This window comes from Curcuma longa, chromosome 11 (genome assembly GCF_044706935.1).
Source record: "Curcuma longa cultivar G26 ecotype Majalengka, Jawa Barat chromosome 11, ITB_CL_G26_1.1, whole genome shotgun sequence".
Classification (NCBI taxonomy): Eukaryota; Viridiplantae; Streptophyta; class Magnoliopsida; order Zingiberales; family Zingiberaceae; genus Curcuma; species Curcuma longa.
In genome coordinates this window covers 30,598,078-30,625,044 of record NC_133871.1, presented here as the reverse complement: position 1 = coordinate 30,625,044, position 26,967 = coordinate 30,598,078, and the positions used below count along the sequence as shown (strand labels likewise).

The 26,967-nt window shown below is 35.0% G+C and overlaps 1 protein-coding gene across 1 annotated transcript in view; it reads right to left on the bottom strand.

The window, feature by feature from the left end:
• LOC141837559 (cleavage stimulation factor subunit 77) overlaps positions 1-26,819 on the bottom strand; it is a 30,486-nt gene extending 3,667 nt beyond the window's left edge. The window contains exons 1-21 of the mRNA XM_074724939.1: positions 26,802-26,819; positions 26,605-26,676; positions 26,374-26,436; positions 24,496-24,605; positions 23,269-23,369; positions 20,917-20,978; positions 20,690-20,830; positions 20,306-20,434; positions 19,350-19,396; positions 16,777-16,840; positions 16,138-16,258; positions 13,941-13,999; positions 13,802-13,870; positions 13,554-13,694; positions 11,239-11,303; positions 8,445-8,541; positions 4,452-4,511; positions 4,050-4,202; positions 2,767-2,833; positions 2,543-2,659; positions 366-509 (exon numbers count right to left, since the gene is read on the bottom strand). Of these exons, the coding sequence (XP_074581040.1) occupies positions 366-509; positions 2,543-2,659; positions 2,767-2,833; positions 4,050-4,202; positions 4,452-4,511; positions 8,445-8,541; positions 11,239-11,303; positions 13,554-13,694; positions 13,802-13,870; positions 13,941-13,999; positions 16,138-16,258; positions 16,777-16,840; positions 19,350-19,396; positions 20,306-20,434; positions 20,690-20,830; positions 20,917-20,978; positions 23,269-23,369; positions 24,496-24,605; positions 26,374-26,436; positions 26,605-26,676; positions 26,802-26,819 (1,900 nt within the window). The remainder of the gene's footprint in view (positions 1-365; positions 510-2,542; positions 2,660-2,766; positions 2,834-4,049; positions 4,203-4,451; positions 4,512-8,444; positions 8,542-11,238; positions 11,304-13,553; positions 13,695-13,801; positions 13,871-13,940; positions 14,000-16,137; positions 16,259-16,776; positions 16,841-19,349; positions 19,397-20,305; positions 20,435-20,689; positions 20,831-20,916; positions 20,979-23,268; positions 23,370-24,495; positions 24,606-26,373; positions 26,437-26,604; positions 26,677-26,801) is intronic.
• Positions 26,820-26,967: the final 148 nt, after the last annotated feature.

Sequence of the window (26,967 nt, the reverse complement as noted above, 5' to 3'; positions counted from 1 at the left end):
ACCCCCAAAAAAGATTGACATATAAATAGTATATATTTCAAGATCATGTGTAACGAAAGTTGAAACAATGTTGTCAGCATCTCAAGTCTGTGAAAAAAAGAGAAGGCTGAATTGTCGAGAAACATTTGCAAATATATGTGTTTCAATTGGACATCAAAATAAATTAGATTTTCTGCATTGACTACTTTTTCAATTTTGAACAAGAAATTGCATCTAAAAGCAATCGTTATATACCTATTGCAATAAGCACTGTTACATGACAAACAAGGACAAGCAAGCACACATCAACCAAGGAAACATGTAACAAACAAAAATTGAGAATGTCAAGATATTCTAGTTAAATGACAAACAAAAGACTAAGGTACCTTCAACAACGGGCAAATTTGTGATAAAAGTGGCCAGCACTGGTGAGATTAGTTTAAGAATGTCACTGACTGCAGTTGTACTATTACCAACAGGAGGTAAACCAGAGGTATGTGTTGAATTGGAAGATGCAGGGACCTCAGATCCTGTAACAATTGAAAGAATCAGGAAAGCTTTTAAAAAAAATAATTAAATGACACCCATCCAAGAACCCCCAGGTTTCTATCTTATAAATTAAGTAAATTTGATGTGCAGTTATCTGTGGATGAATTTAGGATAGGCAATAAACAAAACCAGGAAATTAATCGTTTATTGCATGCCAAGTACAATCAACTTCTATATGGTCCAAGGGAAATCTGAATATCAGAAAGGTTCCAGAAGTAGTCTCATCTATACTCCATTGAACGCCCTTACAAACTTTAATTTCCTCAGGTATCTGAGTTTAAGAGGAGATAAAGAACATTTTACTCTTCTTAAGAAACAAATCAAGCCATTAGCTTTAATCTAGTGAGCCACACAACTTAAGTCTCTCAACAGCTGCATTAATATCCCTTCTCCAAGCTTGGCATGCATGATTTCTTCATTAAATATCTCTATTCTATTTTGTGCAACAAGATGTACATGACCTATAACTATGCTCCAGCTTGAGAATGTTATAATGAATAATTAAGTCACACATTGTTTAGTCATTAATTATTATATTGGGGCATTATATACATACACACGTGCACAAGAGTAATAGCATTCTTTTCTAATCATAATTTAAAGTTTTCATGTCATCTCACCCATGTCGTGCAATATTGTACCTTTCATTTCCTACACCAAGATGTAGCAGAATGTGACACCACTGCAGAGCCTTTCTTTAGGTCAGCAGGGTCTACCTGATGATGAAATTAACAGGAGAGGGAAGAAAATAAGAAGGATGGTGACCTTCTATGACAAGAAATTCACTTCCTCTTATACCAGATCTTCCTTTCTGTTGTTGGTGCCAGTTTGACACAGACATGTGCTGACCTGTACCATGTGTTAACACAACTCAGCACAGGTAACTGACAGCTCAGATCTAGGACCAAAACTGGTTCAAGCACTAACACTTGAGGACCCAAATTATCGTATATCTCATTCTTTCAAAGTTTAGTCTAACTCAAAGATGATGCAATCAATGCAGATGCGACAACTAGTGGGACTAACAGTGAGGGACTTCCAACTCAATAGAAATGCTCAGTTGAAAGTTAGTGTTTGATTTAATCCTATATAAGAGGAGACCTAGCTTCCCCATCCTAGCCTCAAGGCTGGTTTGACGCTTCTTTGATTCCACTCTGATAAAAGGCAAATGAAGACATCCAACACCAATTTAGTTGGCACAACCCATACCATGCGACAACTGAATCACTAGGATAATCATGTTATGCTGGTGATACAACCCAACAAAACATAGCTTTAGACAAGTTATTAACCCTGACCTCTAGAGAAAAGTAGGATTTCTAGCCTCAGCTCTTTAAAGTAAATGTGTTGCTAAATTGACAATTTAAAAGGATTAATATGTGTTGGTACTACTACTAAGATTTTATTAAAAGATGAAGAAATTATGCTTAACCTAGAATAACATAGGAACTAGATTTATTCACGGCCAAATCAGATTAGAAATCCTAACTTAGTATAATTAGGATGGATCTTCTCTAAATAAATTAATTAAACAAAGCTATAATAGAAAAACATGTAGAATAGCAAGGTTAAATCTCATTCCAGGTAGGGGTTTAAATGCCTAGACTAGACAAGATGGATCTGGTGCCAACTGATTTACTATGTTGGTATGTATAGGGGCATGGATTGGGAGGAGGAACCAACGAGGAAGGAAGCTGAAATAGAAGAGTCAAAGAGTGTCGTATTTTTCCAGAATGTTTAATGTCACTCAAATTTCTAAAATCATTATAAAGTAATATCATATCATGTGAAATATGTTGGTTCCATGGTGTATGTAAATTGTTATTATGAGGTGAGATTAGACAGTTGAAATTGTAATCAATGCTCCATTCTGACCAATATCTTGATTGATCTGACCCAAGGTGTAGCAGAAACCACTGATCCTACCCTAGGTGTAGCAGAAACCATGAAGCCCATTCAGTTATATGGAAAAGTTTTTGTCCAAAAATAAAGACAGTACATCAACAGCTTGTACCTAGAGTTTGTCTTGGATCGTATATAACCATTCGAGAGGTCTCTGGATAAACAACCTTTGAAGATGGTGGCAGTGACTTTGAATTTGTTGTCAGTCCAGCAGAAACCTTGTCTCCACCTATGACATACAGTGACAATGACTTCCACTTCATCCAAATGTTATGAATATAAAGCATCCTATGGCAAATTATAAGTGCTAATGTTTAGAGTAAAAAAAATGCATACCAGTGATATTAACACAATTGAGTAAACTTGACTTGTCAACTCTCTTGTTGATGTTTTTCATGAGCCACTGAAAACATCATTCTCATTTTTTAAAAAAAAAGGACAAATAGAGGAAAACATTAATTGAAGAAGACATAATTTCAGAGGAAACAATAAACAAACATATACTTATCTTCTTCCCACATTCTTGCAAACAAAAAAAAACCTCATAAATTAATATAGAAATCAGACCATCATGCATCTTAATCCCATTTAGCTACCATGTATTCTGTGACTATTCACTACTAACAAAAAATAGAAAAAAAAGATAATAATTTTATCAAAGAAATTACTAAACTCGCAGTGATTGTTCTAACTCAAGGATAAAACAAGCAATAAGATTAAAAAGACTCCATCAAAAACCTAACCAAGGTCTAGGATCCTTAGATATTGTTCTTTCAAGCAACCATATATATTAATCATCATGGATGAATATCACTTTTGTTTTCATCTAAGTAAGCATCAAGTTGTAGTCTTTTTTCAGACAGGTAGGCTCCTAATCTCGCCAAAAATATTGACAGATTCTGCATATTGGTCTTCTTGATTTCCAATCGAAGTTTTGTACATCTGCAAAGCAAAACCCAAGACCTGAAGACTGATACCAATAGAGATGATGTTCAGTCCAACAATGCTTGAACCAATTTGTCAGACCTAAGGGACAATCATGCTCGGACCAATTTGTCGGACCTGAGGAACGACCATTAATGTCAGATTTAATTCCGCTACCACATAGTCTTGCTTCATCTGAAAACAAGCATCGCTTTTGCATCATTTCAATATGAATTTCTTGGATGTCAAATAAATCAAACTTAGGGGGAGATTTGTTGCACAAAATCACATTCAACTCCTACTTCAACCAATGCTCTTGAACTTGCAGTTAAGGGTGACCAGCCCTTGAGGCTTGTATTATGACATGTTAAATGTGAAAGGGAACAATTAACATGCATCCAGACATGTAACCTCATTGTGAAATCGGTTGGACACCCAGACCTAACCCTTCTTCTATAATACCTCATGTTCATTAGGCATGAGTAAAGGACTTCAACAGGCACAATTCTGGTGTCCTTCTGTATCTCTCTACAGATTTCCCTATTCCTTGAACATCTGTGACTTCAACAGGCACAATTCTGGTTTCCTTTTGTATCTCTCTACAGATTCAAGGATTCTAGAATATTTCTTTAATGAGTAGAACCAGACAAAACCCTCAATTCTACAATTGAAGGAAACTCAGGAAAATCATTTACCTCTTGTCTTGATAGATGATCAAGATCTTTTGATGAGCAGGGCCATAGATCCATAAAACTGTAACGTGAAATGACATCATACAGAGTGTTCTCCAGTGCTGGCAAACCTTCTTGAACCGTTCGTGATAAGGCTTCCTTCCTTCTTTGTTCAACCTGTATTCATGGAGTCCAAACCCCTATCCTACTTAAAAATACAAAATCTAATACAACACAAACAAAAAGTAGATATAACATCAAGCAGATTGCTCTGTTAGTATAAACTGATTTATGTAAAAGCTGCAGATGCTCAGATGGATCGAGTTTACAGGGGGAAAAGAACCCAGATTACAACAACCAAACAAAAAATATTTCTGAAGCCCTGAAAACATCAACACCTTATAAAAATAATGAATCAGCTCATACCTTCAACATGCTCACCAAATCTCCATATGTCTGCTCAAACTTGGAAAATCCTTTCCAGACCTGAATATCAGAGTACATGAGAGATACACACTAGCACAGGTGTAACTAATTTAACACAAGCGATATTAAATGAATGATAGAGAAGACAACCAATGAAACAAAGTCAACTAAAGGTCAGTAGATTGGAAATATATCAGACAAGTCACGTGTACAGTGACCTTATTTAGGAATTATCTTATTGGTCAGTGTTATGATGTTCTACAACTAAATAATAATTTAGGAAAATATTTATTATTCAACTTTTTTCACCTATTGTGCTATCAATCAAGGTTCGAAATCTCGAGTTGTGCCAATGTTTTGGTCTTTGATTGGAACGATACTATTTTGGTATCGTGTCGACGTTTCAATGTATGGTGCCAATAATAAATTGGAGATGAAAGGAGAAAACAGATGAACTAAAAGAAAGAGAGAAACAACTTTCATTTTTTGTTTTACATTTGAAATGCTACAATTTGGCATTATCTTATATGATGAAAAACTATAAAAAATAACTCAATTGTAGCATGCCTAGGAGTGTCGAGTGTTAACACAAATGATACTCAACATAGGAGACTATGTCTCGATGCCAAATAGTATCGAATTTTAGTAATTTATCGGAATAATACATTTCGATCAACACAATATAAGATTGTAAACGATACTATAATAGTGTACGGTTTACTACAGAGAGTTATCTTAGAGTTTGCTAATAACTACAACTTTTCTCCACTTTTTCAAGTATTGAGACCAGACTTGGCTACGTTTGGGTTAAAAAAATATAGTATAGCAGCTTAGACACCACGGTTTGGATCATTTTGTTGGTGGAATAACTCAGACATGTAGGAAACTTGGAAATTGGGATCTTTCCTTGTATGCTTCACAATTATTCTCATTCACAGATACTAGGAAACCTCAAGTATAAGAATTGCAAATAGTATATAAAAAATGCTCAGACATGTCTGATAACCAAATAGAAATCTCTTTTCCAAACCCATCAAGGAATAAAAATTACAGTTTCATGTATGCCACGGTACCGGTGCAATGAGTTAGTAGACCAGCACGAGAAGACTTATCCAAACCTAAGACAAGCATGGAATAATTCTGTCAAATAAGTAGTTAAGTTTGTGTCAAGTTGACCAGGATCAGTTTGAATAAATAAAAAAATAGATAATTCCTTTATTTGTTGGTTGATCTAATGCTTCTTGACTCCATTTTAGTAAGTGCCCTAGACAAGGTTGTAAACATTATGATTCAATCTAAGGATTACTATATTGTGGTCATAATTGCCTTTGAAGTATCCAAATCTCAAGTATCATCTAAATTTGGTAGGGATCTTAGGAAGCTATGATCCAAACTTTTAATGTCTAATTGTTCCGAGGTCAGATCAAATAATTGAACACACTTATATTCATGTTGACATTTTACAGTTTGGCAGTCACTAAAGTTGCTTATCTTTTCAATGCCACATCATATTAAGAAAACATAACAATTATATGGAGAAAATTTTAACTTACTAGTAGAAGAGTACTTCTAAGTAGACTAATCTTTCTTGGTCTGTGTCATTGCAGCCCATCTTGCCAAAAATACTACTTGTTAAATAAAAATGCAACACCTACAGAGCTTATGTTGCATTATTCATATGTTTACTATACCAATAATTTCAATTGTAAAAATTTGTGGGGTCTTAGGATCCAATGATCCAGTCGTATAATCAGATCTATGAGCCCCTCCTTGTTCCGCTCAATGTTTCATGGGTGATTGTTTCTCACTTTTGTTCTTCAATTGAAGACTCACCCCCAAAGGTGCATCATTTCCTTTCCTTAGCACTTGGGATATGCATAAGCACTAACATAAGGAATAAGTACGTCTAGACCACCAAAGAACGATGATATTGCCCAACCCAATTGCAATTCACATTTAAAAGTTGTCTGAATAAACTTCTGTGCGAACTTGTATCTCCTCCACTAGCATGTTGTTTCTTGTGCTATGTTGCAATAGGATATCCAAATTGTGGATTTAAGTGTCTGACCTATCCATGGTTTAAAATTTCATTTCGTGCTAAGTGAAACGACAAAATTTGTCATTCTGTCAGTTGCTCGACACTGACACCTGCCCAACATCAGCACTGTAGGCCGTCACGACCCCACGTCGACCTCTCACGATCCCGCGTCGACCTCTGCAAGGTCATGGAGGCCACCACGACCTCCACGGTTGCGGCGGTGACACCGCAAGCGCAAGAGTGGCTTGCAGATGCACGGGTCACAGTGTGGACTCATGGGTCATGGCTCAAACGCACAAGTGGGATGCAAAAGAAAACTTCGATTAATAATTAAACTTAGTTAATAATTTCAATCAACTCTTAGTTATAAATAAGATAATATAAAGAGGCTAAATCAAACCTTAATAAAATTATCTTATTGATTTAATATATATATATATATATTATTTTAATTCTGAAAATATATAATAAATCTTATTTATTTATTTACCATATGGAGGCACCACGATGCCATTTTTTTCTTTTTTTAAAACAATATTTTTATTCTTATTTTTTAATATTTAGATTAATTTTTTATTTTTAATTAATATATTTTATATTTAAAAAATACCAAAACCATATCGGCACGACATGATACGGCACCAAAACCATATCGTTCTGGTCATAAACTGAAATTCCAATACAACTTGAGATTTTAGTCTGATTCTCAACAAATAACTACACATTTAGACCACATGTTCATTGTTTTAATGGTGAATTTGACCATGTTAACAATTTCTTATTGTACGTCCCTCTACCTGCTTCCTCACATAAGGCTCTACAGTTCAACTTCAATGATATATTAGGCTTCAGGTCTGAAATGTCAATATCCACACAAAGCACAAGCAAAAGGCTAATAAATGCAAGTGAAACGTAGACGAGCAACCAAGAAATGGGAAATGGATCAAGGATGAAGAACAACACACCAGATCTCCCTTGTCACCAACTCATCATATAATACTCTACTACTCAACCCTTCTACAAGATGCAAGTGAAACATCCACTTGAGAACCCAAGAAATGGATTGGCATTATCGCAACACTTCCAATGCTAAGTAGGATGTAGATCATACAACACATCTAAGCACAGACCAAAAGACCAAAAGTAGAAAGTAGGGATGGGGGAGGCTCACTGCATATCAACTTTGCTAGAAAATCATCGTGCTTATAATTGGAGTAAGACTACAGTCCTGAAGCAAGATACTAATAGTTGGTGATCAATCACAGAGGCATCAATTCACCCAACGCATATCCATTTTCACAGTATGTGGCATAATCAATAGAGATAAATAGTATTCATCTAAGCCATAAATGGTATAATGATGCCTGATTCGTTAAATGAGAGTATTTTGAGAAATGGATATCATAGATATAGCATCAAGGGTTCGACTAAAATTTTACAACCTGAAGACTTTGATTTATGATACATGAGCCTTCTAATAAAGAAACAGTGGCAAGGCTCCTAACAAGGTAACCTCTATGTTAACTTGGTTACAATAAATTTGGTATGAATTAACCATAGGCTAACATATCTCAGACATTATATGAAACATGTATTATCAGAAAAAGCAAAGGCGCTTGAGGCAGATCCAGAATGGATTGAACCTGTATTGCCATTGCTACATTTTAGCATTCAAACTTTAACTCACATATGATAAAGTTGGTTTTAACAAGTTGATATGCCCCATTCCCACAGGCATGTGTATAGAATACGTGCAATCACAATCAGTTAATCGGGATGCTGGAAGTATGACTAAACAAATATATAACCACATTATACTGTTAATGCCTAGGTGCAAAATAGTGGCATCCTCATATTTCTTACAGTTTGTGTGTCAGCTATCATTATCAGCAAATGCAACAAGTCATAAAAATTTTCTTGGAATTAACAAATTGCAAAAAAGATGACCACAATACCTCCACAGATTTTTCAGGGGGAAGTGAACTCAAAGCACGCTCAAACAAAGCCCGAACATTTCTATCATCATTTAAGCGACACAAAAAATCTGCATATCTGTAATATAATATCAAATACTTAAAATCTTGTACGATAACTACTGAAGAATAAAGGTAGCAAATAAGAATAATTTTTCAAAATATACAATTTCAACAGAAGTATAATTTAACAGCATTGGTGTGCCTTTGTATACAAACAGCGGAGGTATTTTGGTCTATAAAAAGTAAAATACACCTGATTTGGGAATTTTGGAACTTAGAGGGCCAATTGGGCGTTTGCCAATATCAAGGGCCTTATATAGTTATATGGGTAATTTTTCATTTTTAAATCCACGTTATTCAAATAATCAGCAAACCAGTGAGGTACTAGTACACCTAGCAGAGTATTAAGTGCTAACCTAGGTTGCTTGGTGTCTCTAAATTACAACATCAACAAGCCTTGGGTCTTTAGGTCTTTAGGTTTAACTACACGAATAGTACTTTGCCATTTTACTCCAAGTAAAGCTATGTTGCTAAAATCCAGGTCACACCTAAGCGCATGGTTGTTAATACTGATGTGAATTGACCAAGTTGGATCATTAACAGAGGCTGATCCAATCCTTTGTCACAAATCAGACAAGCCTTGGATCTAAGGTGCTTAGGTTTCACCATACTGGTATTATTCTATCATTGGACACCTTGCAAAGCTATGTTGCTAATATTCAGATCATTTAGCCCACCTTTAATCATGGTTACCAAAAATCATTGAAGTTTGATTGATGTCCAGAAAGGTTGATTAGATCCTTCCTGAGAAATTGGACATCTCAAGAGTTCAAAAAAGTTCAGAAATATAGTGTTCTAAGATAACAGCTAGAAATGAATTAGAATGCACCAGAAAATAGATAGCATGAATTGAATTGATCAAATTGGGAGTAAAAATAGATGAAATAGGTTGAAATTTGGCAAATGTTTCATCAATTTCAATTTAAAATTTATTGTGTGCTTGAATATAATCCAACTTGGATGTAATTGAGGATCCAATTGAACACCAACATAGTTTATTTAATAATAAATATAATTTTATTATAAAAATTATTAATAGCAATATCATGATCATCTATTTTTATTGATATCTTTCCGCCTTATGGATAATTTATACACAAACATGAAGTGTCACTCCATGACCTGGAACCATGAATATCTTTACCAAGGTTTGAAATCTCATTCTAAACCGAGGTTTCAAACCTTCATCAGAATGAAATGTATAGAACATGCCAGATGCCAGTGGTGTGCTAAGCCCCAACCGAGGAGAAACAGAGGCAGTGGAAGAGAAGGGGGAAAGAGGTCAAATGTGCACAAAGGGGGTGGGGGGACAGAGTGTGACATAGATGCTAGAAGATGACATGAAAACTGAAATCGACGCTAGAAGTAAGACGCAATCACAGGTGGAGATGGTGTGCGAGACAACGTGCAATGTTAATGCTAGAAGATGATGCGGAAGAGTACTAGAATTGATGCAGGAAGACAGCACAAAGACAAGAGAAGCTCGTCTCATGTTTGATTCAACATTGGAAACTTGTGTTCAATTGAATGCTGAAAGGTTGTCTTATCTTCATTGGAAGCTTGCCTCATTTTTTATTTGATGTTGCAAGCTTGCTTCATGTTAAATTCAATGTAGGAAAAGGAAAGCATGTGCAATTCCAGAGGGAAGACTCGCGTTGCATTTGATTCAATGCTAGAGAATGTTTTCATTGCATCAGGTTGTTTTGTGTGTCAATTAGCCGATAGAATAAAAATTCTCCTGTGCCAACCAGCATGGAATAAGATTTCAATCCATGGTCTTTACCAATATTATCGCCTCATATTGACCACATCAATGAGTGTGAGGTGTGCAATGCAGCATGCTGAAGCTACCATTGGTAGTTGTTACCATATTAGAGAAAACATGAAATACCATTCTACTGCAAATTTGTGAGTACTCAAGCCCACAGTTGTGCTCATGTATTGTTGTCTATAAAAAATAGTTCTATGATGCTTTTGTAGGACAGTAACAGTACCAACATGGACATTGATAATCACATAGTAGGTTTGCGGCAGAGTAACTAATGGTTATATTTTTATTTTTATTTTGATAACCCAGGCTTCACCTGACTAATCTTGGAGGTAGACAATTTCCCCTGGTTCGCCTACTGGGTAAATTTGAAGCACAACTTATATACACTTAGAGGTCGACCTCCAAAATATTTGGTGCTACTGAAATTGGAACTCAGATCCTCTTATATTGATGTGCTGTATTGTTGTTGTTTTGTTGGTGATTTATCTATGCATTTAAACTAATGATAGAGCCACACTTCATTTAGCTTTATATATTTATGTCCACTTGTTTAGCATTATATACATTTACGCTCACTGCTTGATGTTATCTTACCTGGAAAACTTCTGATAATACGATTGCCCTGATTTTCATTTCTCTGACACTAGTACCTAATACTGTGTCTACTAAGATCGCACATGTTGAATCAATTCCTCAATGTATCAAATGATTCAAGATTAGTTAATTGTGGCAGGATTGTGAGTGAGGAGTTTCTGCAATGTTCATTACAACAAACAGATCAAAAATCCAACTAATAACCATGCTAGTCATGCAACGACAAGTACTGATACAACAACAACAACAACCAAGCCTTATACCACAAGTCCTGATGCAACGAGAGATACTGGTATGTGCACAAAAATCCAAAGTGAGGAGAATTCATAATAAATAAAAAGGACTTACTCAAGAATGTAACCGGGCTCATTCATGAATTTCTTTAGTCCAGCTTCAAATATATTGTGGGCGACCTGCAAGAACAAAGACAAAAATATTGGCAATGCAGTTTTATCTTACAAAAGACTGCAATCAGATGATGCTACCTTCTTTTTGGACGAATCAAAGGAAACTAAGTGATAATGAAAACAATGGGCATGTTTTGATTTCATATATAATTTGTTCCAGTTGAATGACAAGGACACACAGCAGTGAAGGTACTTTTTCTCATCTAATAGAGAAAGATAAGGCAATGATCAATTCTTTGCTTGCACTAACAAAGAGAAGAGATTCTGATATGTATTTCAGTGCATATAATGCAGTAAAAGGATGGATATGAAACAGCATAAATATGGTGTAAGATACATAGATTTAAGTATCGGCCTAATTGGTATCCCAAAGACAAACTTTTAGCATAGTAAACCTAAAGTATGAAGAAAACAATAAGAATTTATGCCAAACAAAGAAAGATCTATACTTATAGCAAGTATGTATCAAGTCCACATCCTATTTAGTGATATATCCTTCTTGATGATTGGCAAAAAAATGAAAGACAAAAGTACACTTCAGAAGTATCCTTAATCCTATCTATCCTTGTGATTATGCAAAGATACGATCATGTATGTCGTACCAAACATATCTCAGAAAACACATTTGATAACATCCTGACACAAATTTTGTTTTCTAGATGTGATTATGCAATGCCCTGTAAATGATTCATTTACATTTTCTAGACCTGACACAAATTTTGTTTTCTTGTCATGCCCTTGATGATATTTTTTGCATCCTGACTAAATTGAACTTCAGGCAAGTTTTAGATCCTGACTGAACACTAAGTTTGAGGAGTTACCAAATTGTATAATGATACAAAGATAATAAACAATCTCAGACATTTAGCCAAGGATACCTTTGGAAAGAAAATAAATATAAAAACAAACATGGCTTCAAGTATCAATTGATATTGATCGACACGGCCAACATGTATCATTCTGGTCTAATACTTTTTTGGCATAGGTTAACGTCATTGTGTCATTTGTACCGACATGGTTTAGATGGTACCAATCAAGGCATAGCCAATCTTGACCGCTACCACTTGAAAATAACTGCGACACCTCTCTTCTCATGGCACATCCTTTGATTCCGTCTATTAGTGACAAGGAGGAGGTGAAACACTCAAGAGATAAGAGAAGAGAAGAGAAACACCAACAAATTATCCTGCCAAAACAACAAGATTCTCTTCACATAACTCATTTTCAATTCCATCTCTAGATCACGGAGAGGAGACGAAACACTACCAAAAAAGGGATATTGAGAAAACACACCAACCAAAGCATTAGGAAGAGTGATACTAGGGCTAGAGAAGCTGAGATATATTCCTATCTTATATTTATAGCTATTCCAATTTCATCTGTGTCAATCCCAGTCATGATATGAGAAATCCATTGTAATATCAAATGTTATCATGGCATTATTTGATATCGTCTTGGAAAATTATAAGTTGGTCTCAACACAATACTCATTTTGATATTACAAAGGTGCAATCATTATTCAAGATATCTGTTATATTTTTGTAATTTGCTATTTTAAATATTTTTAATTCAATTGACCTTCTAATTACTATAGGTTTAATTGACTTTCTAAGTACCATAGGTTTATATTTAGAGGTAAGTAATTGCTATATGTTTATGCTTTCGGTGGCAAACAAGTTAAGTGGAAGGGAATTATAGGATGAAAACTATTTGAGTTGATCACCAAACCCTTTAAGTATTGAAGTGTGCTAAGTGTCAGCACTACACGGTAACAAAATGGAGATCTGAGGTTCCAACACAAAATGAAACTCTAAACCTTGAAAGTTGCATTAACAAACAAAACATAGGTGCTAATTTGATTGCCAAATTAGTAATCTAGATTGTTCAAAATACTAGTTTGCAGCCCATCTCAATTATTTGTCAAATAGTACATATCTGATTAATATACCGTATCTACTGTACCAACAAAAGAAACCAAAAACAAAAAAAAACATTTTCATTGACCTACACGATGTATAATTCAACCACCATACAGACACTAAAATAACTGACCAGCATGAAACACCTTTAAAAACTTAATTTAAGTCTCACATAATATCAAACTACTGGGTCATATTTTGCAATCTATGTTTATCAATGAACAAAGAAAATCACAGTTTTGACTCAACAATCCTGTGTTTTAACATGATCTAAAACATTTGTGTGCCACCCTTCATAAACTGATATAAACAGAAGAGTTGAACATTTTGTTGTAACCTTTGGGTCCTTGTCAACACAAAAAACCACTGTGGCATATGCAACAAAAACATGATATGTGCAGTTTGGTGATTTTCTAGCATCCAAAAAGTATTTCCGAGCTGCTTCTATGCCTTCACTTCTCCTTAGAAATCTAATATACTGCAAAAAAAAAGTGACATTCAGGCTGACAAACAAGCAGCGCTATTGGCACAATAAGTGGGTTACCATACTTCAAGAAAAAACTAGGTTAAATGATGATAGACTACCTGAATCTGAGCTAGAGATGTTGCACCAGAATTGCTGACAAGAAAACTTTCATATATTTTCTTAGCAGACTGCATGAGAGAGGAATCTTCAATAATCCATAAATATTGTAAATAACACAAAAAAAAACTATATCTAGACCTGAATTGCACCTCGAGACTCTTCTAGTTCCGCATATGCATATTTCAGTAACTCAGAATCTAGAAAGAAAGATCAAACTTTGATGTATGTTATGTCCTCAGAATAATCAAGAATTTATATTTTCAAGCCAACAGGTTTTGTTATAAACTACAGATAATAAAGGAATTTATAAAGTTTTTCCAAATACTATGTTCCTCAAAGAAACTAAGTTCCATTGTCAATGTGCATTATAATTGAATATATAGCATAGAAATTGTTTCTATTAGAAATAATAAAAACAATTTAATAGGCATCAGCTAGCATCTAGAGTTCCCCAACTAATATATGAATTTAGGATATTAATACTACAGTCTTGAAGTGAGTTCCGCAAAGTGATAAGAATCAGATAGCAACCCCAAAATATTTGATACAAACATGGATTTTTTATATGAATTTTCGTTGTTATTGTTGTTGTTGTTGTTAGTTAAAAAAAAAAAAAAATCCTTACCATTGTAACTATTCATGCAGGCTCAGCAAAATGTTAGATCTCTTCAGGGTAATCAAGGAAATCCTAGTTGGATTATGGCATTTACAATATGTCTACTTGGAGGGAGGGAGGTTAGAGGGAAAGGATAGAGAAGAAAGGAGGAAGGGTGGGATGGAAAGGAGATAGTGAAAAAAAAATGGCTACTTGGATGCAGATAAGGGGATGGAGAGAAAATGAAAATTCCATCTTACACTTCAACAGGTTTTCTACTTTATTTGGAAAGGTGACAACAGTGATCGACTTAGTGGTTGTCCAGACATGTTCTAGCGATGTTTAGCAGTGGTTCAATGACCACATACAATGTGATTTGGCCATGATCTTATGATGATTCATGGTGGCCCTATGGTCAAAATTTATGGTCAGTGATAGTTTGATAGTTGAATCTGGTGGCTGGAGATGGTCCATCAACAATCAAGGATGGCTGTCGATAACGTGACGAAAGCTGGCATGGTCAATAGTGATAATGGTTATAACTCGGAAGCAACCAGTTATAGTCTAGCAGTCCCTCGATGTATGTGAAATGGTGATTGACAGTTTGTGATGAAAAAGGAATATATTGGTCTTCTTACCTCTCTTTCCAATCCATCCATATTTGGGCAAAACAATTTTAGAGGAAAAGAAAGGTCAAGAATCCTTCCTTCTTTACACGATTCTATCCAAGACAGGTGATCCTCATCCTTTCCCTCTCCCACACCCTTCATTTTGATTCCCTTCCTTCTAAATAGCACTGCCTTAATTTAAGCTGCTAGAGAATGTGACATAACTTTTTCTTCTTCTTTTTTGAAAACAATAAAATCTATGATTGGTATCTTTCGAAATTATGATTTTAGAATTTTGATGACAAAATTAATGAAGAAAAATCTAAGAATTTCCCCAAAACTATGACCCAGTAATCAAAAGACAAATTGTTCTAGTCTAGCAATGAGGAAGAAAGTGCCTACTCAACAAAGAAAGAACACTGCAGAATTCAAGGATGGAAAAGTATCTCCCTCGGGTTCATACTTGAGATGCTAAGTATCATGGAATTCTGAGAATGTTAACAAGCATACTGTCAATGAAGGTTAGGTAAATTAAGGACTCTAGGTGATTAAAATTTGATGGTGAACTGAGACTTAATACCTTCTTCCCACAGAATAAGATATATATCATATCTAGCATGCTCTGAGAGATAAGCATCACTAAGAAAAGATGCAAACAAGAAGAAACTCAACAGCCTTTAACCTTGGAGTTCAATATGGTCAACAGTTTAATTTTTTATGAACTTGCTAATCAAAAGTTTGTATTTGAACAATGTATACAAAAATCTCTAGGTCACATGTAAATTGTAAACCTCTAAAAAAATCTTATGGCCCTTGTGTACTATTTACAAGTTTTTAACTGGGACAAAAATAATAGACCTGTTATGCATACTACACATGGATGCTTAATAAGGCATCAGTGCCTAAGATTGATATAAATTACTAATTAAAGAATATAAGCATTTCTAAGAACATGACAACCGAACAAATGTTTTCAAATAAAAGAAACCAATACATTGTTACCAAAAAAAAATGTCCAAATGAAACAAAACCAAGAAATTGTGACAAAGAATGTGTACATAAAACTTTCATAGGTGACACGAACATATATATGGCCAGAGCAACAAATATCACAATAAAAATAGTAGATTACCAGGAAGAGCCTTCAAAGCCCGCTGAAATACTTTAGCTGCTGAATCCACAGAACCACTACTGGCATGCCATGTGGCATAATCATACCATATATCAGGATAATGATACAAATACATGAGGCACTGGTGATAGTAAGCAATATAGAAATTAGTTATTCATCACAAGATTAATTTGCTTACATAAACATACTAAGAACTATTTTGAGGAGAATTTAGAAGTAGCTAACAGGAAAGAAAAAAGTGATTGATTAAGAATTCAAACAAATTCATAAAGATTAAGGAACTCTTGATAGGTTAAGAGCACGATGAAGTGTCAATTAACTTATCCTCATAAATGATGCATGAGTTAAGATTAAGCATAAGTTAACAAAGATGACAAGCAGGCTAACAACATGCCAATAGCTTTATGACACCAAAGACAGTGGTCTGGAATGGGCAATGGGCACCCAATAATTTGGTAAATAAAGGTACTCGACCTGAGAACTTGTAATAGGAACATGATAATCAGGTATCTGTGGTATCTGAATACCAATACCCAACCAATTGTGATCCCATGTTGCAAGTATTTCTTTTTAAATATAACAGCAGCTCTAAATCCATCAGTTCAGTGGCATATAACAAAATGTATTTCTCTTGCATACCTGGTCAAAACAGAATGTAATGCGTCTGTTAGCAGATGCACTGTCAACTCTTTGGGGATTCCCTCTGGATAACAGACAATCAAAAGTTTGTCAAAAAATGCTCTATACCAAATTCAATCATAACAAGTACATTTTCTCTTTCAATGAAACAAACTTGCTACTGTTGGATTCAACTTGACAAGAGATAATTTTAAAAAAATCAATGAGAAATTCTTTTAAGTATGAAAAAGTTCAAACTCCAGGAGCATTAAAGGTTGAATTATTGAAGTGGAATAGGCAAGCAACTAAACATCAGTAACAGCTTCATATTAATTTCCCTTCAAGCAGGCATACTCAGCATGGTTGAAGTTCTTAATTTATAATATACTCACTTCAATTAAGGTATCTGACATGGATATGAGATGTGATCACAACAACAATAGGATTAAAGTGCTCTAAACGACTAGTAGTGTAACAAAGCACCAGTGTGCAAATGACAACAATGCTGATGACAGAATACTTCAACAGTCCAGACCTAAACCTAAAATAGTCGTGGTCTTGCAGGCACAGATTGTGCTCTTTAAAACAACAATTTTGATAAATGATAAGCCAATGTCCAATTTGGTTATCAAGCTTGCAGATCAAGAGAACAACCTACACAACAATCTCCAAGAAAAAATAGACTAAAACCAAAAAGCCCATAAATCCACAAATATAGACAGTGGAATATTGATTCTTCCTCAGTGTTAGAGAGATTTGTGCAATAAAAATTTACTGTATGTCCCAGTGCATGTCATTCCAACCAGCCAAACAGAAGTTCAACCAGTTGGTCCAACTCCAAGACCAGCATAACAGCATCACACAAGAGAAGCAAGGCAGTTCCAAAAATGAAAAAGAATCCCAAACCAACACAACTGGATCCAGTCCCACAAATAGGCAGGTGAACTCCACAGGGAATCTAAGGGGGCATTTGGTTTGGCAAATTTTTTCTATTTTCCGTTTTCTATTTTCTATTTCTGTTTTTCTATTTTCTGATCTAGTTTTTAGAAAACAGAAAATACGTTTGGTATGATATACTGTTTTCTATTTTCTAGAAAAGAAAATTGAAAAATACGTTTGGTTTGTTAATATAAAAAATTATAAATAAAATAATTTTTTTAATAAAAGATATTTTTAAAATAGTTTGGAACGTTCAATATAATTAGATTAATTGACCAATTTATATGAGTACCAACCGAACCAATTTATTATTTAGTTGGTCTAATTAAATTATTAAAACAATCGATTATGTTATAGGAAGGAATATGAAATAGATAAATAAAGTTAGTTTCGAAATAGATTAATGAATAATTATTTCGTTTTGAATTTAAAATAATTATTTCATATAAATAGATATTTCATGATAAATTTTTCTATCAAATAATTAGATATAAAGTAACAAAGTTCAGAGTTGCTGAAGTGTTTGATCAAGATCGAGCCTTCAGGCACAAGATCCAATTTTTGCGAAGATAGGCCTTTTTCTTCCTGGATTTCTCTCTAACCAGACAAATGGGATCTTTCTTGGAAGTTTTGTTTCTGAAAGAGAACTTTTTTCTGGGCAAAAGCTCGGAGTTGGCGGCATCCAAGGTCTCCTTCAAAAGGGAGATCGCCTTCAAGGAGGAGTGAACCTCGTAGGATGGCGAGAAGTAGGAATTCTTAGCGACGAGGTCTGCCATCGATGTAGCTACCTTCTCGAGGCCGGGCTTTAAGGATGCCGCCGAGGTCGGGTCGGCAGAAAGGGCGCTACAGCGATGGATTTCGGCGTCGACGACGCGTCTAGATTCGTCGAAGCGGGTGAGGAAGGCGGTCAAGGCAGGTGAGGCGGCGGAAGCGGCGCTTCGGGCAGCAGATTGCTGGAGGCGGGACTGGTGGAGGTTAGAGAGGCGGTTGTGCCTTCGGCTGGGCCTCCTAATTAAAGCTCAATTTCGTTGCGTCATTCCGAATACTCGTGGATCAACAAGGAATCCATCATTCCTCCTCCCAACGACCAACGATACCTCAGTGACGATTTCCGGATCTTCATTAGTCAACGGCGCCATGAGCCGCAGTCCTCTGCTTGGTCAGTGATGGCGCTAGTAAGCAAGGACCTGTCTTCCTCTCGCTGAGGTGTGGCGGCGCATCGGTTAACTTGAATTCAGCAGTCTTGAGGATGTGCTTCGTGACGACAGAGAAGGGGGAAAACGCCGCGTTTTTGTATTTTCCTGTAGTTTCTATTTCCACAGAAAATAAATATCATTTTTTGTTTTCTTAGAAAATGTCTTCTCATTTTCCAGAACATGAAATTGGAAAACACAAAGCAAACAATAATTTTTAGAAAATAAGAAAATGAAAATAGAAAATGACCAAACCAAATGCCTCCTAAGAATCCTGTGACTTTATTCCCCGTAAAGGAACTCAAGCTCTATTACTTGTTTCCTTTTGTTAAGATGACTATCAATAATGAAATCAAAGAATATACAATTTACTCATAATAGAAATGAACTTCATAGATGGTTTTGGTTTAGGATTATATCAGGGATCGAGCATAAAGAATAACACATTAAAAATTGGTTTACCTCTCAAAGACTAGAAGCCTTTTCCAAGCCATGCATTGTTGCTCTTCCTGCACGTTTATGCTTTAATAAGTCAAGTTGCTGAAATTTATCCCACAGCATAAAAAGTATACAATACAAAAACATGGATGTGCAGTCATAATTATTCTCAAACAACAAATTCATCTAACCAAAACACATCATACAATTCACAATCATGTTGAGTTGTATTCCTTTTACATAATCTGTCAGCTCAATATTGTAGCACCATGCCCTTCCTAATTAGTCTTAGAACAAGATTTAAGGACTTTGCAAATGATATGCAGTTGGTTCACTGCAAAACATAAAAACGAAATGTGGTGGATACAGGGATGCATATCTGTAACTTAAATTAACTAGATATATATAATTATAATATATTATTAAGTAATTTCTCAACACAAAATCCATGATAAAGAAGTTACACTACAAAGCATAAAATCCAACCGATCACTATGTTATAGAAATTACAAATAATATCCGATTTTCTTTACCAATAAACACATAAATAAATAGCATTCCATTACACTATCACTTTTTTCGGTCAACGGAGCTTGTCCTTATTTTTTGATGTTTAATATTTTTCTATTCCAAAAGATATTGAGGTGGACTAAATTAATAGTTTAGCTTGATATAGATAAGTTGATTAAGCAGGCATCTATAAGCCATGAAGCACAGCTTCAATTGGCGCACACAGCTTGTGGGGCATAGGTTCTGCGTAGTACACTAACTATGTAGACCCCTTTTCAGGGGAGGGAAGTTCATATGGTGGGTCTGAGCTTGAGGCATGATAAATATTATAAATAAATATAAATTACTCAAAATTGGTAATTATTAACTGGCGCATGGCTCCCAAGCATGAATAACAAAAAAAAATAACATTATATTATATGAATTTTGTGTCTAGAAAATAAATTTACAACTGAGAAACTACAGCAAACCTTGTATGATCCATTTGGAGGTATAGCAAGCATATTCCAGTCAATTTCATCTAGGTATTTCTTCCGTTCTTTATAGACAGCTCGGGCACTATTGAACTTTGGTTGATATTCAGACAGAAGCCCTTTTGCCTAGAAAATTGGAGGGAGGCAAAAAGTTGTTAAGGTGAATATCCTTCTAATTTATGCTAAGATAATGAGGAACCCAAAAGCGATAACTGATCTAAAATAAAACTCCACATATGAGCATTCATAAAATCAAGTGATCAACTATCCCAATTCCTAACCATAGAATATGATCACTGTAACTTTTCTGTATCTAGTATCATATAGCATTCGATCTTATATTACAAGAGATACCCAAATAATTCATCATGGAATTCTTACAGCTGTGCGATTAACAGAATTCTCAAAATTTTCATAGTCTTTCCAAAGCTGTTCAACATGATGAGTTGGAGTTACAATTGCTCTTTGATATACTTTCCTTAAATTTGCCACGCGGTGAGACTCTTCCTGAGCTGTTGTAACCTAGTTAGCAAAAGGTTAATAATCATCTCAACGATCAAGTATAAAACTTGGAATCAAAGTTAATGAATAGAATAGACTGCACTGACTGGTAATGACTTCAAGAAAGCAATGTATTCCAACCATACAGGTCCAGAAGCAACATCATATCCTGTTCAATATCAAATTATTAGAAAACTACATAGTATATGGAAGATCAAAAATTTCTTGGTAGTACCCAACATGAGAATTGGACAATTTAAAGGGAACGCAAGAAATTATAAACCACAATAAATCAAGAAAGTATCAAAAATCTAATGCTTTGTTGAGGATGCAACATACACGTATTGGTTTTATACTTAATTTGCCTCAATAGATAGGCAGTGATGGTGTTAAATCGATGGCTCTGGATCATATCGAAACTAGATGAAAGAAATAACTTAGTTATGAGTTTTTTAAAGATGTTATATTTATTAGGGCACCATATATTTAGAAGAACTAATTTATAAAATCAAGCCCTTCAAGAAACCACCTTAATAATATGAAGCAGAGACCAAATTGCAATTCCACCCAATAACAAGCCTTTATTTGTGACTCCAATCACAGCATCACTGACTGGGAGAGAATTCTCCTTGTTCCACTCCAATGACATCAAGACCAACTCTCTCCAGCAAATTAAGGCTGCATCCACCCATGTCAATGCCAAATCCAGTCAGCCACCATCTCATAACCATGCTCACCCCCCAGCTCGCAGAACCATCCAACAGGATTTAGAACACCCACCTATCCACATCCTCTTCTGTTTTGCACTAGGCAGACTAAGTGATCCGTCAATCTCCTTCCTCGACAATTTGTTATAGTGTCACTCATGATCCCTCAATGGTGATTTTACCACCTCCTCAACACTACAAAGCTAGAGAAGACCATAGAGTATTCCTTATTCATTAAAAGAGACCTACCATAAAGCCATGAAGACTGAGCAAATCCAAAAGGTTTCAGCACTCAAATGAACCCCTTCGACTGAAAATGCACCACTTCATATGAGATCACCAATAAAAACCCCACTAGCTCAACTTGTTTTGCATTGCCAACCACCGAGTAAAAGGTAGCCCACATACTCTTAAATGACCATAGAAACATAATCCTAACTTTATCCCTAACATACAAAGTTATATGTATCATGGTAAGGACCACTTCGTGTCAAAATGTCCCCATTGACTCATAAAACCCGAACATGAGAGTGAGAATAAAATAGCATAACTTTTAACTCAAAGATTTTATGATAAGTTTGAGACCATAGATATACCCTAAAAAGGTTCAAAATTTTGATGAACCATTCTAGAGTTTCGGACTTTGATGTGAACAATATTGTTTCATTGAACCGATGTTGGTGTTTTGACATATAGTGAAGAGAAAAGTTGTAAGGGGGATACAAAGGAGAAAGGAGATGGAAAGGAAGAAAAACAAAAGAAAAATATAATTACATATCAAAGGTCAACCTTCGTGTCCCATTAAAATGATATAATTTTGACATTGTATTGTATGAACATAAGCTGAAAAAATAATAGATATTATTTCAATTCATCTTGACACATTTGTAGCATGTCAAAGAGTGTCAAATGCCAATAAGATACACTACTCTTCGACATGCTAGACACAAGATAAATTTCCTGTGCTGAATAGTACCAAGTTTTAGTAATTTGTCAAAACAATACATTTTGACTATACCAGAACAACACAAGATTTCAAAGTACGACCTTAATTAATCAAGATGAGGAAAAGAATAGGGAGGAGCTCTACGTGGTGTGTTGCATTCAGTCCATGCCTATATTTAATAAATCATACAAGCATATTAGTATTTTCACACTTCCGCAAATTGTGAGAATAAATCACGTAAAATTGTCATAGATAGTGAAGTAATGTAAAATAATCATAGACAGTTATGTGAATATTATTTCCACAAAGAGCCTTGCCTAAATGTCCACTTCACACTTATGTTAGGCGTCGACAAGTTTGATCTTCTAGCTTCTAGCAAGGTCAAGTTATTCTTGGTGCGGTAGAAAAATATAAAAGACAAGTTTAAAATTTAATTTCGGGGGGAATTTTAATTCAATGCTTTAAAATTTTAAAATATGTTATAATTAATCATAAAAGTTTGTTATATTCACAATGGTAAATAAGATACATAAATCCCTTGTAGATAATCTCTCGATTTAACAAAAGTTCTCTCCATGAATCTTGTCTTCATATGAGATTTGTTGGTCATCTTGCTGCATCACTTATTCTTCTTGTGGTGCATGTTGAAATTTATGGAGCTCACAAAGCATGCCAGTGCAACGAGACAAAAGGGTTTATGTATTATAAACTCAGCAATTGGTATAAAAATAATCATATGAATTGAAATGCAAAAATTTACAGAATTAGAACTTAAAATGAACTCCAACCAAAGTAATTGAATGTACCAACATAATTCAGCATGAAATCATATGCTTTTCTGGTCTCCTCAAGACCCTCAGGTCCCTTCTTTTCATTTACTTTCCTGATAAAATTGATATAGCAACGCCTATTTGTTGAAAATACAGCAAAAGAAACAGAAACATAATGTCAAAAAAAATCCAGAAGAATAGTCATTACAAAGCTAGATCTAGAGCCCAGATATGTGAAAAAGGGAAGAAAAAAACATTTACAACGTGACCCCTACCAAATAAGATTGTCATGTTTAGAGCATGCAAATTTTGACAGAATTAAACATGGTTAAGTGAAATTAAGTCTGTGTTGAGTAATTTTAAACATGTAAATGTTTAACCAACAAGCCAAAATCTCTAGGGAAACAATGAACCCAAGCTCAAACAATGGTGAACAAGAACATGTACATTTCTCTTCTTCCTCTTCCTATCCCCTACCAGTCAGTGTTAAATAAGTGTTGGAACAATGGTTCATCCAAACAGTGTTTTGATGTTTTAGCACTGCAATTCAAGTTAGATATTTATATTTGATATTTTACATCGTGTATGGAACTTATTGTGAACTTGATGATTGAAGTGGTCAAGCTTGGATTAAGAGTTTATGGTGTAGAGAGCTTCAAACTTGTAAAGGTTTATTTTAGATAGATAGTGTGTTAATCTTTTGATGACCTAGATAGAGACTAAAACTACTTAGAGTTTATCTTTTGAAGCTTTGCAAGGTGTTCACGAGTCATGTGTTCAACAATACACTTAAACTGCATACATATTGTAAGAACTTATCTAAATAGATAGAATCACTAAGACTATGTATTCTCGCTAATATTTTACAAAACAAATATTATTATAAAAGAACAGAAAATAATCTAATTCAATAAAAGAAATGATATTTTATCATAAACAAACAAGACGTCAAAGGATTTTGTGCTTGTTATAACTTATAACGTAGCAAAGTTCTAATAGTAACTCACAGAGACTCACTGAAGTAAATTTAAAAAGAAAAAGAAATACAGTAAAGGAGAGAAACAGGATGGCAATACATGGCTATAACAGACTCATCCTTCATTATTGAATTTCATCAGTCATTGTGGGAAAATCATTAGCAATTAACAAGACACCGAGTTTCATTTCTCAAGAATAATTGGAAACAATAATAATACATTGAATAGTTTTTTTCAATAGTAAAAGACATAATTTGAAGAATATTTAGAATAGAATAATCATTACCATAGTGAAATTTGAAGGCAGTTCCACAAACACCGACTGAATATCTGTTTTGTAACCTCATCATTGTGAGTGGTTATGTATGCCTCCACATATTGCTTCCAGTACTTGGCCTGCATACTCAAGAGGGATAATCAAATTTAATCCAAGTAAAAAGGGGAAAATCTGAGGTGGTAATTCCAAAGGCCAGTGTGCTCTGCTAAAAAAGAACAAACTATAAACAAGGTTCAACAACTGAGTTTTGGAGAAGTTAAAAGGGCATCCATTAATACAAGTGGTATTCCACCATAAGATCTATACTTGTGTATAATCCACTTACAGCTTCATGTGGAAAAATAAGGTCCACTTGCAGCTCAGATACTTTTCAAAATGAATTATTCAACTTGAGGAACTTTAACCGGATGGAAAATTCACTTTCTTTTTCATTGCATCAGTATCACTTTTGTCCTTGTGACTTGATAAATGTCCTTTATTTTCAGATTATACTCTGATGAGAGAACTATCTTGTTATCTTGTCAGATCCAACCACTAGCTAAAATGCTTAAACAAGAATGAATAGAAACTCACTCATCTAAGTGTAGTAGTTATAAGCTAAACTAAAGCCCTTGCCTTAGTCCTTAACCTTCATGTTGGACTAAACTAGGATGTCACAGTCCCTTCCATTAAGACTTGATGTCCTTGTTAAAACCGAAAGTTAAGCTCCTAGCATAAAATCATGCTTAATCAGAAACATGTGAGGCCCAATAGAGCTCTTCCACAACTCTCCACCTAAGGAGTTGTGAACTAGTGAAAAGGATACTGAATTCAAATAAGTGAACCGCTATCAATTAGACTTAAGAATTGGCAGGTAATTAATTTTAACAATGCTCACATCAAACTGAACTGAGCTCTGATATCAAAGCAAATCTAATCCTAGGCATGGAAAAATGTTTGAGAAGATATATTTGTGTGACAACAATTCTCTCATCTAGTGGGATGCTACAAATTGTATGAGATCAACATAATCCTAGGCATGGTGGCACCATTGAAAATTATTACTTGTGTGATGAGGAAGCCACCATTAGGCCTCACATGATGTCGACTGGGAATGGTTCTAGGGAATGAGTAATGAAGCTACAGCTTATGACAGTTTGTTAGTTTGAAATGGAGTGTTATGGACTAATGAAAAGAATAAATTGGGCTTCAACATTCCAGGGCAATCAGCCTTTGAAAGTCAATGCACTAATTCTCTCATATGGGTTGTTTTTCTGCTCCATGAGACTTCAAAATCAACTACTGTTATCATTTTGACAAAGCGACAAGTTGTGGATCTTAAGTTGAGTTTGATCTCAATTATGACGGGTTCAAGCTTCAATCAGATTCCAACCTGGATTGAGTTAATTCATATATAAGCTTATAGTTTGAAAGTAGCACTTTAGTTAAATACCAACTCAGACCAAGTTTAAGCATTGGAAAATTTCTTAACTAGGACTTGTGGTCATGATCCTGAGTTAAGCTTTATAGCTACATAAACAAGTACAATGAAGTTCAGTGTTATTGAAACGTGCTGAGCTCAAGCAAGAATTTTGCTGTTGAATCAAATTTAAGCTAGATAAAACTTTGTCAAGCCAAACCTAAGATAAAGATAGATTTCCTTCAACTCATTTGCAACCAACTTAGTTTTTCCTACATGAAAGTTATTACATCCCATATAGACCCATTATTACTTTTTAATAACAGGATTCATTTTATGTCAACATAACTGCTTAAGTATCTTTGTCATATACTTTTATACAATTTCTTTGCCAATTCCATGTCAATTTCAACTAGACATTGCCAATTCCAACAATTTCTTATAAAATGAAATTAAAATAAAAAGAATAATTCAAGACAAACACTTACAGCTGTCGGAAACGTAGAGAGAAGTTGCTCGTAGATTGGAGTTGCCTCAGCGATAGGGAGAAGCTACAAAAACAAAAAACAGTTGAGAAACATTCATATCCTCATCAAGCATGTTGCAACTCCGTCTGAATTGATAACACTAGTTACAAAATCACGATATCTTGATTTCTCTGAGAGTTTTCTGTCATCATTATTAACAAAAATACAACTTTGATGCGAATTGACTCTCACCTGAGCCTCGTTCGCAAGGATCTCGGCTGCTTCAACGTTGTATATGTCGGTAGTTGTGCCATCATCACCTTTCTTCCGAAAATGAGAATCGCAGTAAGAAACCCAGGGAAATAACAGAGAAGATAAAAAGCTTCCCAGTCACTAAAACTGGACGGCAGAGCACAGAGCATAATACACCTACAAAATCATGAACTTGCCTTGGGTTCCTCGGACATCCTCCTTCGCTCCTACCTACAACAAGCGACTCCACCAAGCCCTCGATTCAAAGAGGACAGAAGGAGGTAGCGTGAGAAAGCTAGATTTCCGCGCAAAGATCAACCGATCGAACCCTACTGATCTGGGTAATCCACAGCGAGGAGCGCA